Here is an 18,161-nt window from a genome sequence, read left to right as displayed (position 1 = left end):
GGGAAACAATTAATAATTGTTAGGAAAAGCTTTTGTACAACTTATGAAATTTGAATATATTAACTGTTTTAAAATGCAGAACTCGTTTTGGGTTATGATGCAGATAATTAAATCTTATTATTTTATTATTTTGTAGATTTTTGTACTTTAGCCTTTGCTCTTCTTTCTCTTCTTAATCTACTTTGCATCATATAATATGTTGCCCGCCTAATTATCGTTTCCAGAGTTGAGCAACTATATTCATAGTGAGGATATCTTTCCCTAACTCTTGCATGCAATTTCAATATTAACTCTTCTCGATACTCCTTTGTAGTATCACGAACCCAAGTTTTATAACCAAGAGGATAATGTAATTCGTTTTCAAAAATGTCCAAAATATGTCTTTCTCTTTTTAATGCCTCTTCAGGTGAATCCAGTTGCAAAACGTCGGCTAAACCATGAGCTGATAAACGAGAGTCAGACACTTTTTTGCTTAAACCATTAATAGAGTCCCCATCATCATCCTCGGCACCAGCATTACTTCTTCTTTTAGATTTTCTTGGATGGTGACTAGTCGTGCCAGCGTTGTTGTAACGAGCTTGTCTTGGCTGTTTAACATAGTTAAATTGCCCATTATTATTTGAATAATTTTCATTAGCAGTAGTGCCATCGCTGTTATAAGTAGAAGTCGTTACTGTTTCAGGATATATGGTATTTTTCTCAGCCAGCGATGATAAAGTTATGTTGCTGGTAGTATTATTCCTATAATCGAATATGTCATTATCGATATTTAGGCTAGCAGTGCTATAACTACTGCTTGTAATGCTATGATTATCAGAATGAATCGAATTCATTGAAGTTGTTGTTGTTAGTGCGTCATTTGTGACATTTGGTAATAAAGAAAAATCTTTAAACATTGAGACATTAAGATTTGTTGGAGATGAATTAAGTGAATATGGAGTTGGTACTCTATTATTTTCAATCTTGTAGGAAACTGCCAGAGGATAATCTAAAGAAAATGCAGTTCCAGTGTTTCTTGTGACATCATTTACGGAGTCAACAATTAATTTAGAATCGAAAAGATTATAAGTATTATTATTATTATTATTATTAATATTATTATTATCCGTCTGCTCTTCATTTTCAGTGATTGATTTTGCAGAATATTCCAAATCACTTAAACTATAAAACTTTTCATCTTCATTATCTACATTGGTATCAGGATTTGAAAATGAATCCATTAACATTAAAGTATTCTCGGAACTCTTATTTGAATTATAATGTTGTAAACCCCTATTATTATCAAATTGATGATTGATGTAGTTAGAGTTTGAATTATTGATATTTGATCTTTCATTCGAATTACCTGATCTTTCATTTACGTTATTCGAAGTTGCGCGATGACTTGGCTTTGAAGAAGAGAAATCCTCTTGATATACAAGTGAAAAATCTTCCAGATACATGATGAATGAATGAATAAATTAAAATGCCGTTCCTAGATGTTAACAGAATAATTTATTTTATTTGTAAAATGTTGTTGTGGTTATATTTTTTTTATTATAGTAATTATCATATAGGTTAAACGATAATTTAAATATACTGACGTTTTTTTGTTTCTTTTTTAAATTAATAGTGGGATATACAGATTTTTAAACCGTTTCGAAACTTGAGATTAGTACGATAAAAATAAAAAAAGACTTAGAAAATATCGTGGGACTGGTGGATGGGGGGTAAAAAAGTGATATGGATGAGTAGTGCCAAACAATTCAAAACGATTATAATATAATAAAATATTAAAAAGGTTTAAAATTAAATGAAAGTAAAAGAAATATAAAGTTGGAAAAATAGGTGATGATTATGTGAGGATAAAAATAAAAAAAAATGAATGAATTAATAAAAAAAAAATAATTAATTGATTAATTTACTATATGACTAGGTTTTGAACAGATGCTTATTATAGTATAGTTTATTATAATAACATATGAATACCTTTAGAAATAAAGTACTAAAGCAAATAGAAGATTAAAGGGTTGAACAAAGGTACTTAAGGAGAAAAAGAATAAATTACTAAAGATTCTCGTTCCTTAAGTATTAAAAAGACATTAAAATATGCGATATAATTGCAATTATATAATTGTAGACATCATATTTATATATATATATATATGAATATATGCATATATATATATCATACAATATAATTAAATATAATAAAACAATATATTTAGAGAACTGTATATGAATGAAATGACGAGAGTAAGTGGATGAAGATATGTTTAACGGTAAATTATAAAAGTCAATCATACATTCAGTTATTTAATATATTCCCTTCAGAAAAGGTAACGTAGATACATTTTTAAACATTAATTTGTTTTACCTAAAATAACTATAAAGATAATAACAAGAGTACAGAGAAGAACCATCGAAGCACATTAACCAAGATTATGAAGACACAGTCATGGCAGCATATAATGATTAAAAAAAAAACCACTATTCGTACAAACTATATGTGTATGTGATCTTATAATAAATAATACAATATGGTAATCTAATATAAAATGAATATTTGTCACACGAGATTGTCGAGCAACTGCAATGTGTAGTAGGGTATATATTAAATTAGCTAAACACTTGCGCTAGGTCTGAATGATTCCAAGAAGGTGTGCACGGTTTTCTTTTGTTTAAAAGTTATAAAATAAGGTAAAGTGAAGCAAAATGAAATAAAAAAATATTTAATTAGATTTATCTTTCGAACGTTTGACTGATTAGATATTGCGCTGATATAGAAAATGACGGCAGAGGAGACTCAAGAGCAATCAACTATGATGAATGGGTTTCGAAGAGAGAGAGAGAAAAAATATAAACATTAAATCGAAGTTCCTACCGTAAAGTATGTCTCAACGTGGAAAACCAAAAAAGAAAAAGAAAAAGAAAAAGAAAAAAGAAATAAAATGAGAATAAAAAAAAAAGTATGGTAAAAGTGGTAGAGAGATAATGATTGTTATTAGAAAGACATGTAGGAATACTAAAACATTAATATGTTACATACAATAATAAATTAGAAAATAATTAAATTAAAAAAAAAAAACGAAAGAAAGAAAGAAAAACAGGCAGAGGAAAACGACAGCGGATGATATGAATAATAAACGCTAACCGAACCGAAATAGATGAAAATTATCGATCCAAGAGATCAAGAGAAAACACCATATATGGGTTAGGAAGAGATAAATGAAAAATTGGTTATATAGTTCTTTTCCTAATTGTTATTAAACAGATGGAGAGAGAGCGTGTGCAGGTGCAGGTGTAGGCGTAGGCGTAGGTGTAAGTGTAAGTATATATATATATTTCGTTGTAATAATAGCACAGAGAACAATATAATATTATACTGCTATTACTGGCACCACTCCTACTGATGTTGATAATAATAATTCTAATAATACCTGGCGTACAAGAATTACTCAAGTTTGAATCTGAGAGAAATGGATAAATAGATAACCATGGATACCGTATTTCACACTGAGAAACAGCTGTATATGCGGCAAGAGACATCTGATTCGGGACGGTAAAGGATATATATTCTTAGTCGGAAAAGTTTCTACCATACATACATCTTGAATTAATCTTTGTTTGTAATTTGTGTTATTATATTCTATTGATTAATTGATAAATTGATAAATTGATAAATAACTAGATAGACATTGATAAGCGTATTACCTTTATCAATTTGTTATTTACTTAGCTTTTTATCAAGAAAAAAAATAGTAAGAATCCATGTTTCAACTAAAATGGAGTCCTTCTCACAAACTATTATTGCAAGTGAGAATTAGACTTCTGCAATGATTATATGTCTTGAATAGGGTACATTCGAAAAGAAATTTGACGTATAAACAAAAGATACGATTTGTGTAAATAATTCAATTTCTGTTTATCGTGCTTGCAATTACAATAGCTATAATTAATTTAATTTAATTTAATTTAATTTAATTTAATGCGAGTGTTAGTAGTAATGGTAATTGCAGTGGTACTATTAATCTTACCACTGTTATTTGCTTCCATACCGTTCGTTCTAAAACCATACATACTTCCCTAGATCAATTTCCAGTCTATAAGATAATATAATAGAATAGATAAATTAGATAAAAATCCAAATGACAAAAGCAGAAACAATATTTTTTCTGTGACGGTTAAGCGCAGAAACAAAGATTGTAAACCAAAAATAGTAATCCAACGCAATCAATAGTTATTTTCCCTTTATCTGTACGTATTGTTCTTCAATGAATCTACAATTACTATTGTATGCACTTTCTTCTGGCGTGCGTAAACTATACATCTCTGTCTATCTATCTATCTATCTATCTTTCTATCTATATATTCTAAATCCATCCATACATCAGGATAAACCAAGATGTGTTTGTTTGTTTGTTTGTTTGATTTGTTCTGCACCGGATTAAACCACAGAAAAAAGCAACATGATGGCTTACAGAGCATCCCTCTGTACCGGACCACAACACAAATTTACAAAAAACACGACTAGAGAGAACCTAGGCGCAAATACGGAGACTGACCAAAAAGTGACTGCCAGACTGTGTTTCATTCCTTCTTTCCAGTGAGACCTACTGAGAAGAGTGAGAAGATGACTATGAAACAGACGTAGAAATATTAGTGTTTTTTGTGTAATCGTTTTTTTGTTTTTTCTTTTTTGTTTTTTGTAATTCGGTGTCCAGGTGTGGTTGGGAGGGTCAATTAAATTGCTATTTATTAGTTCTTCTACTTCATTTTGACTTCAAATATGCAGATAGATAAGATATACTAACAAATTGTATCAAGTAAGAGCTGAGAGACAAGACGCAGCTCTGTGTGTGTCCCTCCGTTTGGTAACTCATAAATGTATGAAGGGAGGGGCACAAGGGAAGAACGAGGAGACAAGGGAGATATAAACGCCCTGAAACACCGCACAAGGTATTGTATTGGATGTTTTAGAATGGATATATTTTCGAGATGGAAGCAGAGAGAGGACAAGACAAGATAAAAGCACAAAAAATACTTATATCCCCAGGTGACTCGTTTTCCCTCTTTCGATATTACCTTTATGGTAATCAGATTATTGAAAAGGATATCTCTATGTGTAGTATTTTTTTTTATTTTTAATTTCAACGTCTTTTTACTATTATGGACAAGATAGCTACCTGTTCTTTTACAGGAATCGAGAAATGACGAAAAATAACAGAAGTTCGAGCATTTTTATTTATTTACTATTATTATCTTTATCATATTTGTTTCCTTCTCATTTTGCTGTGAAAATGTAAGAGAAACTTCACTCCTTTCTCTTGCACATCGAGTTTTCTCAAAGTCAGAAATCTCATCTCCAGTGTGATGATTGATGATTATTTACTGATTGATTAATTAATTGATTTGATTGTCTCTATCCTGTCGAACTTATAAACAGAAATCACAATTTGTTTTATTTGTTTTACTTTTTCATATAATACTTTGAGGATTCTCTCCGGAGGTAACTTCAAGAGAAAATATCAATCTTATTTTGCTCATTATGTCCGTCCTACTTGACTTGGTCTTTGATATGAATTTATTTATATGTGCTATCTTTATCAATAAAAGATACATACACACTCATCCCAGAAGCGCAAAATTTAACCCTAGTACTTAATAGTTTGACAAAAAGTAAGATATTGTTTATGATAATTTACTTGTATCTTTTTATTTTTTTTTCTTTTAATATCTGATATATTTCAGTTTTATTTTTTGTCCTCTTTCTGAATTGTATATTCAACTAATTTACTACTGTGGTTACTTTTTATATTCATACAGAATGGTGTGATATTAACTTTTTCAAAATGGGGACAAATATAATTGCATTGTTTTAACAAATTATGAGGATAACAAACACTGTATAGTTAAAGATATATGTTGTGATGTGAATATCTAAAAAGGTCGTTGGATAACATAAAAACTAAATTGTATCAGTCAGTCAGTCAGTCATTCATTCAGTCAGTCATAAGTATTCGGGTGACAGCTATCCTTAGTTTGCCGATTGCACTTTATGACATCCAAACATGTCGTTAATCTACGCACGTAAGTAATAATATACTCCCGCATTGGTTTTGTAAACATTCGTGACGCCCAGACTAAGAACAAGAAGGAACAGTAGAGATATAAAAATAAATTTGAATATAAATATAAATATAAATATAGTTATAAATAACGATTCATCAAACGTGCTATAATTTTCTACTTCACCACTCGGTGTAGGTGAGAATATATATATATATATATATATCCAGATAATCGGTACTCTTGTCATATTCGCTTGCTATTAGTACTTCTTAATAAATGTAGATTGAAGGATGAAAGTGAAAATGCTGTTATGTAGTCACCCTAAAGATCTAGTTGGTAGAAAAAAACTATACATATATTTGAATTAACCAGCATTCTGACATTCCTTCGTACGGTGGAACAAATTGGAGATCTTGAACGCAACCTCACTTTGAATCATTGAAACTATGACGGGATGGAGTATTTTTGTAGGTTACCCTACCGCAATATCATCAAAAACCTTCAGTTTTATATTTCAACTTGTATGTTTCAGATAAAATTCTTTATGATAACAATAGAATGTAAAACAATCGAAGTCACATTATACGTGAAATGCGAAAACTGTTACTTCTTCCAATTGCAATCTGAATGAATTTCCATGTCTCTTCTTTCTCCAATCCGTTTCTTTTCTCCCTGCTCCCCCCGCAATAAAAAAAAACATCAAGTTTTAATACGTAAGAATTAAAATATATCTCTTTTATATCATGACAGCCAATCACATCTCAGTATTTTTATTTAGTTAACAAACTGTAGCACAGAGCAAATCCCCGTGATAGTGTTGTTCGCCATTTCTTTTCTTAGTTGTTATTATATCATCATACTCATATTCTACAAGAGCACTGGATTTTTGGGTATACACGAATAATATAATATTATTTCTACTCCCATCCATCATCTGTCAAAAATAAAACAAGAAATAAAATAAAATAAAAAAATGAAAAAGTGCTGTTTTCTTCCCCCTTTTCTCTATCCTGTTTTCTGACCCCCCCATCCCCCCACTGCCTAATTCCAATTCCCTTTTCCTCTTCAACCCCCTGGTCCAGCCAATCAGAAACAAGCATCTATTGGCTTTCCCCCCCCCCCACAAATCGCACACTTTCTCTCCCTCTCCCTCTCTCTGTCTCTGTCTCTCTCTCACTATTTCTTTTTGCTCGCAGTTTATCCGAACACAGATATATCTTTATATTTGATTACCATAAATAACCAACGAAACACCAAGCCATAGTCTGCTCTGCGTATCGTTCTCTGTCTTTGATCCAGTGCCAACAACCATTACTGAGAGCACAACACAACGCCGATACACTATGCAATCGTATCTGCACTGAACTTGAGGTTGAGTGGTTTTTCCCGTGTCTCTCTGCCGGCCAGTTTTAGAACCTAAGTGCCCTATCAAAAACATATATGTGCGTATATAGATATATAGATATATAGATATATATACATATTATGGTAAGTGCCCAGCAGACAAGTACAACACCTACGCTTGCTCTGTACCTTTTCTCTAACAAATAGCACTCCATCAATGCTGGCTATTGGAATCAGAACCATATTCAATAGAAGGGATAAAACTATTCTGAAAACATCGACCAAAGAGCTTTTAAGCTCGAGTTAGATAGCCCATTAACAATTTTAATTCTTACTCTAACCACCGTCTAACTGCGTTGTATCGGCCAGTTCTTATCCCATTTCCACATTACTGTTCACGTCTACCTAGCTGAACTCTCCCTTTCCAGTCCAATGTCCGCGTGCTGCGTTACTTTCTTCTTCTTCTTCTTCTTCTTCTTCTTCTTTCTTTCTTGCTCTTTTGGTCCTTCTCAGATTGCATAAAAGAGTGCACCAGAGTAAACCATAAATCAGATACTGCGAACCTCGCAAGCTAGTTAACTAGTAGTAAACTGGTGTAAGCTACCTCATCAAATCAATAAACCATATTTTTATACTGTACATCACTCTTTGTATTCGTCGATTACACACTCTCACAAAACTATCCTTGACCTCTCGACGTAGCTGGTGCCCTCTGTACCCGTCTCTGTCGCTGTCTCTGTAACCTCAGTTGAATTACCAAACCTACCATCCTCACAGGAAAATTAAAGGTTAACGAAAACTTAAAAATCTCAAGTATTTCAGAAGGAGAAACCACGTTAAGCAAAATAGTTTTCTTTTTAACAAGACAAGACTAGACAATACAATACAGGACAACTAAAGTAATAAGTACAGTTAAGTGGAAAATATAGATGAAAAATTTTTCATCTGTTAAAGCTTTATTTTTTTTTTTTTTATTATTTGACAGAAGATCGTTAGATATATAAATCAAATCACAGATCGAGTATAAAACGTTGAAACTAAATCAGTTTATAACTTTTCATATCTTTTATGTTACGTATAGATTGGTTCCCTGTTTGACACTTTTTTTCCAGATATTGCTTGTCCTTTCTATTTAAGTTGTAAAACTTTTCTTTCTGTTGCTTTCACTTTCACACTTTTCTTATAATTTGTATTCTTTCCCTTCTAACTTATAACACCAAGTGCATTTTTTATTGTTGTCTTCTATACTATCTAGTATTTATTTTTTTAATAACAACAAAGGTACATCCATAAAAAATAATAACACTAATATATAAAAAATGTCTGACCAATCTAATTTTATGATTAACTTCTTAATGGGTGGTGTCTCTGCTGCTGTTGCAAAGACCGCTGCTGCCCCAATTGAAAGAGTTAAATTGTTGATCCAAAATCAAGATGAAATGATCAAACAAGGTACTCTAGATAAGAAATACAACGGTATCGTTGACTGTTTCAAAAGAACCGCCGCTCAAGAAGGTATCATCTCTTTCTGGAGAGGTAACACTGCTAACGTTATCCGTTATTTCCCAACTCAAGCTTTGAACTTTGCCTTCAAGGATAAAATTAAGGCCATGTTCGGTTTCAAGAAGGAAGAAGGTTACGCTAAATGGTTTGCTGGTAACTTAGCTTCTGGTGGTGCTGCCGGTGGTTTGTCATTATTATTCGTCTACTCTTTAGATTATGCCAGAACTAGATTGGCTGCTGACTCTAAATCTTCTAAGAAGGGTGGTGAACGTCAATTCAACGGTTTAGTCGATGTCTACAAGAAGACCCTTGCTTCTGATGGTTTCGCTGGTTTATACAGAGGTTTCTTGCCTTCCGTTGTTGGTATCGTTGTCTACAGAGGTTTGTACTTTGGTATGTATGATTCTTTGAAACCATTCGTTTTAACCGGTTCTTTGGAAGATTCTTTCTTAGCTTCTTTCTTATTAGGTTGGGTTGTTACCACTGGTGCTTCTACCGCCTCTTACCCATTGGATACCGTTAGAAGAAGAATGATGATGACTTCTGGTCAAGCCGTTAAGTACAATGGTGCCATGGATGCTTTCAGAAAGATCGTCGCCGCTGAAGGTGTCGCTTCTTTGTTCAAGGGTTGTGGTGCTAACATCTTAAGAGGTGTCGCCGGTGCCGGTGTTATCTCTTTGTATGATCAATTGCAAATGATCTTCTTCGGTAAGAAATTCAAATAATCTTAAAAGCATACAAGTTATGAAATAATAATATTCGTTTATCCTTATTTTTTTTTTACCAAAAATATTTCCACTCCTCCATTATTAAACAAATTTACAATAATTTAATGTTATTAAATTAAAGTTTAACTATTTTATTTTACTATATTATATTTGTCATTGTTTTTTAACCTACCTTTATTCCACAAAATATCTGCTTTTAATATTTTTTTGAACCTTTCTGTCGAATAATTATAAAACTCGATGATTTAAAAATAAAAGAAAGAGTTTTAAAAAATCGTTGTTAATACAATTTTTATACATTTTGTATATATATAGAATTTATCAACTATATATAATTGTGTATATAGATCTTATTATATTCTTAAAAAAATGTTTATAATTCATTATTTACTATTTGGTTTTCTTTTTTAAATTGCATCTCTTTTTTTTGCCGTTTTGAAATGAAATCAATTGAACAAACGATATATGTAAGTGACTTTGCATGAAATGGCTTAATATATCATCATATAATTGGATTATTTAATCGCATTAAAATCAATCTAAATTACAAACATTATAACGAAATATACTATTATTACTTAAAAATGTATGAAATATGTAAAACAAAAGAGAAGAGGAGGAGATAAAAGTAGATAGATAAATGAGGAAATAGATAAAAGGAAAAGAGATAATAATAGTAGGGTGGGTAGTAGGAGAAGTATTAATAATAATATTTTTCAATTAAAATATACTTTTTAATAATTTTTATTACATTTTTTTGGGAATTTTTTTAATCTTTTTTTTGCTTGTTAGTTTTTATTCTTAAAATTAAATTAATACATTCATTAAAACCAGAAGGTTGAGGAACCTTAAATAGAAAAGTTGTCCTGGGAACTTCGTCCATCCTAAGCAGATTCAGTTTCTTCCATTTCTTTTCTTCTTTGGATTTCAGTTTCCAAGTTCTTTTTTAACATTGATTCAGCTAATTCAACGTTTTTAATATCATTACTAATGATTTCGAAAATTCTTTCGGCATCGTCAGAGACTTCACTTGCTCTCTTTTCGATGACAATCTTAGTCTTTGAGTATTTTCTCAAGTTGGCAATTCTATTACCTTGACGACCGACGATAGCACCAACGTAAGCTTCTGGAATCTTGACGATAGATTTAAATTCTTCATCAAAAGACTTAGAAGAGCCAGTGTTGGAAGAAGTGTTTGTAGAGACAGGTTGGTTTCTTCTTCTGACATGAGGAACGTATCTTTTTTCTCTGGTGGCTCTAACTTCATTAGAGATGACAGCGTTGATATCTTCTAAGACTTTAGTAATAGCCATTGATGTACCTTGAATTTCCAATAATCTTTCATCACTGTCTGGTAAGGTTTGGTTTGAAGCAATCATTCTAACGCCGCGGTTTTCGATTAAAGATTTAATTCTGTCACCTTTAGTACCGATGATAGCGGAACATTGAGCTCTTGTAACTAATACTCTAATATTAATGATTTTCTTCAAAGTTTCAGCATCGTTAACTTCATCCAAAGTTGGCTTTGCTAATCTGAAGTTTAAGAAAGGATAAACGAATTTTTCATCTTCAATTGAATTGTATTCGTCATTTTCCTTTTCGTTGGAGTCTTCATCATTTGTAACAACATCTTCAGATAGTAAAATTTCACAAATATCACCTATAGCATTGGAAACGTCTTCGATGGAACCAGTACAAATTAAGATTCTATCAGAACATCTTTCTTTTCTTTCAGAGATACCAATCTTTACGTTGTTGTCATCTCTTACTTTTTGAATTTTGGTACCTTTAGTACCAATGATTTTGGCAGCTTCCTTTAAAGATAATAACAATCTTTGGGTGACAGAAGTGGCGGTGGTGGTGGTTTGTTTGTTTTCAGAATCAGAATCAGACATAGTAGGGAAATGTTATAGTGTGGATGAAAATGAAGATAGAGTGTATGGAGAGGGAAAAAGGTAAGGTTAGGTGAAATGAAATAAAATAAAAATCACAGTTGTTATATGGAGGTGGGAAACAAAAATATATTTATCCTATCAATTTATTTCTTATTTGCCTTTGTATAATTTGAATTTATTAACACAATCAGTTTCAAAAGGGACGAGAAGGGAAAGGGTAATTAATATTAACACAAGTGTATACACAATAACTAAGTATATAAATTGTAAAATATAAAAAAGTATATGAAAGGGTAAATAGCCTTTAGCTTAAAAGAAGATAAAACAATAAATGTAAACGTAATTGAAAAGAAAGAAAGAAAAAACTTGACTTGAATATAAAGCCTAAATGAAATGAAAAGATACCAAAACCAAAACCAAAACCAAAACCGAAACTGAAACTGAAAGGTAAAAAGGTAAAGAAAGGTAAAAATGTAAAATGTAAAAAGTGAAGTAAAAGAAGCGAGAAGAAGTAGTGGGAAAAAAAACTTGACAAGAGGAAGAAGTCTTGGAAATGGAAGGAGGATTATATATAATATCTAAATATATGATATAAAGGGAGAGAGAGAGAGGGAAAGAAAGAAAGTGGTAGGGAACAAGTGAACAAGTGCAATACAAATGAAATTGAGTTTTGTTAAAGTAACAACTAAGAGGACAAGACACCAAAGAGAATGAAAAAATTAAAATTAAAAAAAAACTAAATTATATAATTTCGAAAAAGAACAACGAGACGACAAAGCTAATAACAATGACAACGACGTAAAGAAAGGAATGAGAGGGACAGTAGAGTATATATGCAATAATGCATAGGAATTGTAGCTATTAGAATTAGATAGAAATATAACAAACCATTTACAAGAGAGAGAGATAGAGGGAGAGTAATGAGAGCAAACGAAATAAAAAAAAATCAATTCAATTCGATTCAAACCAAATGAATATTGTTGAATGTATTTTCTGAAATAGAGAATGTTGTATGTGTTTATTTGTAGTTGCAGTAGAGTTAAGTAAAGTAAAGTAAAGTAAAGTAAAGTAAAGTGCGTGTGTCTGTCTATGTTTCCCAGTTGACGAAATGTTCCTTGTCATTAATTCAAGAGTCTTACAGCAACTGGAGAAACAAATAAAAAAGGTGTTATAGTATAGATATATATAAATATAGATGATGATGGTTGTACAGTTTTACACCAGCACCGACAACATCGTTTCATATATCTATTTAAACATGAAGAGAAAAGACGGCAAATGGTATCAAACAGTTGAACAATTGATTAATTCATTCTTGGTATTCAAGTGAAACTTTTAATTGTAAATGCATATGTATATATATATATAGAGAGAGAGAGAGGGAAAAATATAGCATAGGATCTTGCTGAGATTAATTGATGGATAGAGAGATAGATATGATCTAGATTGAATACCAAAGATAGCTCAAGATGTAAGATTGGATTAGGAGGGACATGTCCGTCGTTACCTTGTATTGAATACTGTATATTTTTTATTTATTTAATTTTTTGTTTTCTTGATGAGCTGGCAGTAACTAGAAATCGAAGAGAGAGAGAGAGAGAGGGAAGAGAGTGCTCCCAGTCATACTTTGTTTGTTCACTCGCACGGAATAGAGTATACTTGCGCCAGCTCCAGCTCCAGCACTAACTCCAGTTCAAGTTCAAGTTCCCATCCAACAACACCTTATAATCAGTAGTTGGTTGCATGGTACGGTGGGTAGATTAGTCTGTGTATGTGTGTCTGTGTTTGTGCTTTTTCAAGGGTGGAGTCTTCCGAGGCAGGGTAAACCTGGTATAATGGCTTGGTGTGTGGTTGTATCATCTCCTTGATGAGTACTTGACGTACGCCATGAACTGGTCCCTGCTGTGTGTTGGACGACCCAATGAACTGGCCTACCCCCATTTCGAACCAGAAAAGAGAGTGGACTGAACTCTCTTGCTTTTTGCTTTCGCTTTCACTTTTGCCTTTGCCTTTGCCTTTGCCTTTGCCTTTGCCTTTGCCTTTGCTTTTGGTTCTTGTTTCTAGAATATCATGGATTACTGGCAGTTCCCGGCCGTGGGTATGGCAAACACACATCAGCAACAGAACAGACGCAGCAACAAAAATGAAAAACTGAAAATGCAAAAAGCGAAAAGTAAAAATAAACGAAGAACAAGAAGAAGAAAGAGAGACGGACGGATACAAAAAAAAAAGGATAGTGCGTTTCGTCGCTCTCTTGCCGTCGCCCTTGTCCGTCCGTTTGTTTCTTGTTCTTGTTCTTGTTCTTGTTCTTGTTCTTGTTATTACTAATTTAGTTTTGCCGTTTCAACGACAAGAACTGTGCCCATTACTACTTGCGATTTAGCATTACACATACTAAACTGAACCGAACTGAACCGAACTGAACTAAACTAAACTAAACTAAACTGAACTAACAATTATATCCACTTCCATGTCCTCACCCATACTAACTTCAGTCACACAACCCATCACACAGGAAAAAAGAAAGCCTGGTGGTAGCACCTCTTGCTCTCTTGTTCTCTCTCTCTCTGGCTATCACTAATCAAACTATAAGCTTTTTTCTTGTTACTGATTATTATTAATGAATTATTTATTATTAATTATTCGATTACTTGATTACCTACCGGCACTTTTATTTGTTCTTTTATCCACCACTAATTCATATTTCATTTCATATTCACATCTATATATATATATATATATATATGTGTGTGTTTGTATTCGAGTTTCGATTCGTTTCAGTTCCCTTATATTAAATCAATCAAATATATACTATATATTTGTATACTTACCACTACTATTGTCACACGTTTGCTATACCTTCTCCTTGATTAATTGGAAATTAATCAAAAAATAAAATAAAATAAAATTAAGGGCTTTGCTTTGCGTTCGTTTGTAAAGCGTATAATTTATACTCGTTCCCTCCTACTTAACTATTTCAATAAGAGATCTTTTGTTGGCTTTTGCTAGTATTCATTTCATTTCCTATCCTATCATACCATATCAATCACCTCTCGTTCCCCTACAATTATCTGTTTGATAACAACATTAACATTAACACATACACACTCCAATATCCATTATGACAATTTCAAATCTACCAAAAATTGAATGTATTGCAAGAGCAAGACTACCTACCACTACTGGTGGCCCAGACATATTCTTACATCTATATAGAAATGATAGAGATGACAAAGAACATCTGGCCATAGTGTTCGGCGAAGATATAAGGTCAAGATCTCTTTTCAAAAGGAAATCCCAAAATGAAACTCAACAAGATAGAATGATAAGAGGAGCTTACGTAGGTAAACTATACCCTGGAAGAAAATCTGCAGATGTCGATGAAAACTTGAATCTAAAATTAGAATTCGACCAAAAAACAGGCGAACTTTTGTTCGACGAAAGAACTACCTGGAATAGATCAAATAACACCCTAGTAAGAATACATTCGGAATGTTACACCGGTGAAAACGTCTGGTCTGCAAGATGTGATTGTGGTGAACAACTAGATCGTGCCGGAAGATTAATCGCTGTGGATAACGAAGAACACACTAATATCAAAGGTGGTGACGGACATGGTGTCATAGTCTATCTAAGACAAGAAGGCCGTGGTATAGGTCTAGGTGAAAAGTTGAAAGCTTACAATTTACAAGATTTAGGTGCAGATACTGTTCAAGCAAATATAATGTTAAATCACCCTCCTGATTTAAGAGATTTCTCAATAGGTAAAGCTATTTTGATTGATTTAGGAATAAGTAACATAAGATTACTAACAAATAACCCAGATAAAATTGATCAAATCAACTCCCCTCCAGTACTAAACTGTACCGAAAGAGTACCAATGATCCCAATTAACTGGTTGGGCGATGAGAAAGGTATAAAATCAAAAGAACTAGAAGGTTACCTAAAGACTAAAATCGAAAAAATGGGTCACCTCTTACAAAAACCTTTGATTTTGCACCATCATCCAAATGAAAAGGAAGAAGTTTCAGCAAACACAATAGCATAGACATTAAACATATAACTTTCCCTCTCTCTCTCACATACACATACACTTCCATTCATTCATATACAATAGTATTAATGTACACTCATTTTTATGTGTATATATTCATATATATATGTATAGATATAATTATAGATATGTATATAACAACACTCTGAAAAGAAAAGAAAAAAAAAATAATTAATGATATAATGTTGAATATAATACAGTGATTTTAATAGTTCTTATAATAAGTTCCAGGATGTAATAACTGGTATGTTTGTTTGTAGTCATATAAGTGAAGACACTACAATGCAATATATATTCTTCTGATTTGATATACAATGTTAACAGATTACCTTTGTGGTAGCGCCATGTTTATATATACCAAAAAGGGTTCCCAGACAATGGCTGGAAAAGAAGAAAACAAACAAACAAACTTGAGACCACTAACATTTTTCCGTCCGTTTCTCCACCCAATATGTATAGTATAGCCGGGTAAGTAGTATTCATGTTTTTTGTGGCATTACATAAAATTTATAAAAACAGACTTATAATGATCAATTGAATCTACATTATAAAAATAAAGGTCATTTGCACAAAAATGCAAAAAGAGCAGAGTATCCGCAAGAACTCCCGGTGAACATTTTTACAGATATATAAACGCCACCTTCCAATTGTCCATTTTATTTCACACTTTCTATCACCTTCCCGCCCTTCTTGCATACCTTCCTGCCTTTCCAAGACGCAATACAACAAAGTCCATAAATAATTTAGAGATCAGCAAAAAATTATTGTATTATATTAGGTTAGATTACACCTACAGTTTATTCATAGATTTTACTTCATTTTTTTTTTTGTTTGATACAATATTAGATTATGGAGTTCAATGAGCTTTACGAATCTCTAGCAGATCCGCAAGTGTCTGTAGACTCAAAACTAGATTTACTCACAAAATTTAAAGGACATGTGAAAAAGGAACTCGTAAATGTTAAATTGATTTCCAAATATTTCGACGCATTACTATTTGTTATACAACATTATCAAGATTCAAATATCATTGATCCACCAAATGCATTAAAACTATTGACTTTAGCACATTCAGCATTATGCTATTTGATTAAACGTGTGGCAATGCAATCTCCTATTTTCTTTAGTCAACCTACTGTAACCAAATTATTATTTTATTTAGTAAATCTAGTACCGCAAGAGAAAAGATTCTGGCTAAGTTCAATAAGAGCAATTGAAGCTATTTATCTAATTTCTCCAAGCATTTTACAAAATTCTTTGAAGAATTTATGTTTAAATATAAAGGATAACGAAAATACTGAAGAAGGAATCTCAATGGAAAATGATTTAAATAAAACCATTTTATTAATTGAAGAATTGGTCAAAATTAATACAAAAAACAATAGAAATCCAATGGAGATTTTAAATTTCTTCAATCCAATCTTTATCGACGTATTAAATAATGGTAATAAAAATATTGAAAATATTGATGATAATTTAAAATTAACAATTGAATTAATAAAATTCAATTTAAAAAAATATTATAACGATGAATTGTATCAAAATTTTATTAATCAAATCGAAAATGATATGATTAAACAACATTTGATAATTACTAATTCCGATGATCACATAAGTACAACCACTGATAATAATAATACTAATAATAATGACACCAATAATGACAATACCCAGATTAATAATAAAAATAATAATGAAAATAATATTAATACCCAACATATTTTTAACCAACAATTTGAAATTGATTTGATTTTAAAAAATGACTTGAAAATTATAAGTAACAATACAAGACAAAATAAATTAACTACTTTCAAAAATTATAATTCGTTCGAACAATTATCAAATGATATGATTAATTTGTTACAACCATTTCAAGAAACCAAAGAAACTGAACAAAATTGGAAATTGAGACAAGCAAACATTTTAAAATTTAGAGAGATCGTTAATGGGAATTTACCAAAAAAAACCCCAATAGAATTCATTAGCATTTGTAAAGAATTACAATTTATAGAGTGCATTTCAAAGGCTATTCTATCTTTGAGAACAACATTATCTTTGGGAGCATTCCATCTAATTAGAGAATTCTGTGAAAACCTAAATCAAAATCTAGATTCTCAAATTATTGATCAAATTTTTACTACCTTAAAAACATCATTATCTTCAACTAAAAAAATTACATCTCAAAACTCTCTTCATTCATTGGTAATTTTATTGCTCAATTCAAACTTTTCAAACAAGCTTTTCAATATTTGTTTTACCTTGGTAAATGAGAAAAACGTTTCTCCAAGGATATGTTCTTCAATTTTATTAAGGTTAATTTTGATTAGATTTAACAATTCTGTAGATAATGAAAGAAGGTTAGATAATTTGAATTTATTCATTGAAGAATGGTTGATTAAGGGAATTGCAGACGCACAAACATCAGTCAGAGAATCTATGAGATTAACATTCTGGTATTATTTTAAATGTTATCCAAGTAATGCAAGAAAATTGCTAACAGATTCTTTCTCTTCTCAACTAAAAAAAGCTATTGAATTATCAATCCCACCTCATCTAAAATTAGATTATCAGCCAATTTCAACATCA

General features: G+C 31.5%; 5 protein-coding genes across 5 annotated transcripts; 3 read left to right on the top strand and 2 right to left on the bottom strand.

The window, feature by feature from the left end:
• Window positions 1–125: 125 nt before the first annotated feature.
• Window positions 126–1,442, bottom strand: Kpol_292p5 (uncharacterized protein; the record flags this gene model as incomplete). The annotated part of the gene is made up of 1 exon (XM_001642371.1): window positions 126–1,442. The coding sequence occupies one exon, from the start codon at window positions 1,440–1,442 to the stop codon at window positions 126–128; it is 1,317 nt and encodes a 438-aa protein (XP_001642421.1).
• Window positions 1,443–8,714: 7,272 nt separating this feature from the next.
• PET9 (ADP/ATP carrier protein PET9) lies at window positions 8,715–9,623 on the top strand (the record flags this gene model as incomplete). The annotated part of the gene is made up of 1 exon (XM_001642370.1): window positions 8,715–9,623. The coding sequence occupies one exon, from the start codon at window positions 8,715–8,717 to the stop codon at window positions 9,621–9,623; it is 909 nt and encodes a 302-aa protein (XP_001642420.1).
• An 887-nt stretch (window positions 9,624–10,510) lies between these two features.
• On the bottom strand, window positions 10,511–11,521 carry HEK2 (Hek2p; the record flags this gene model as incomplete). Its single annotated transcript, XM_001642369.1, has 1 exon — window positions 10,511–11,521. One exon carries the CDS (start codon window positions 11,519–11,521, stop codon window positions 10,511–10,513), a length of 1,011 nt encoding a protein of 336 aa, XP_001642419.1.
• Window positions 11,522–14,642: 3,121 nt separating this feature from the next.
• RIB1 (GTP cyclohydrolase II) lies at window positions 14,643–15,569 on the top strand (the record flags this gene model as incomplete). Its single annotated transcript, XM_001642368.1, has 1 exon — window positions 14,643–15,569. One exon carries the CDS (start codon window positions 14,643–14,645, stop codon window positions 15,567–15,569), a length of 927 nt encoding a protein of 308 aa, XP_001642418.1.
• An 855-nt stretch (window positions 15,570–16,424) lies between these two features.
• On the top strand, window positions 16,425–18,161 carry Kpol_292p1 (CLASP family protein; the record flags this gene model as incomplete). The annotated part of the gene is made up of 1 exon (XM_001642367.1): window positions 16,425–18,161. A coding segment is annotated over one exon (1,737 nt), but the record flags the coding sequence as incomplete, so codon positions are not given.

Source organism: Vanderwaltozyma polyspora, genomic scaffold, assembly GCF_000150035.1.
Source record: "Vanderwaltozyma polyspora DSM 70294 KpolScaffold292 genomic scaffold, whole genome shotgun sequence".
Classification (NCBI taxonomy): domain Eukaryota; kingdom Fungi; phylum Ascomycota; class Saccharomycetes; order Saccharomycetales; family Saccharomycetaceae; genus Vanderwaltozyma; species Vanderwaltozyma polyspora.
Note: the sequence above shows the minus strand (reverse complement) of the source record. Positions and strands in the feature narration are given on the sequence as shown.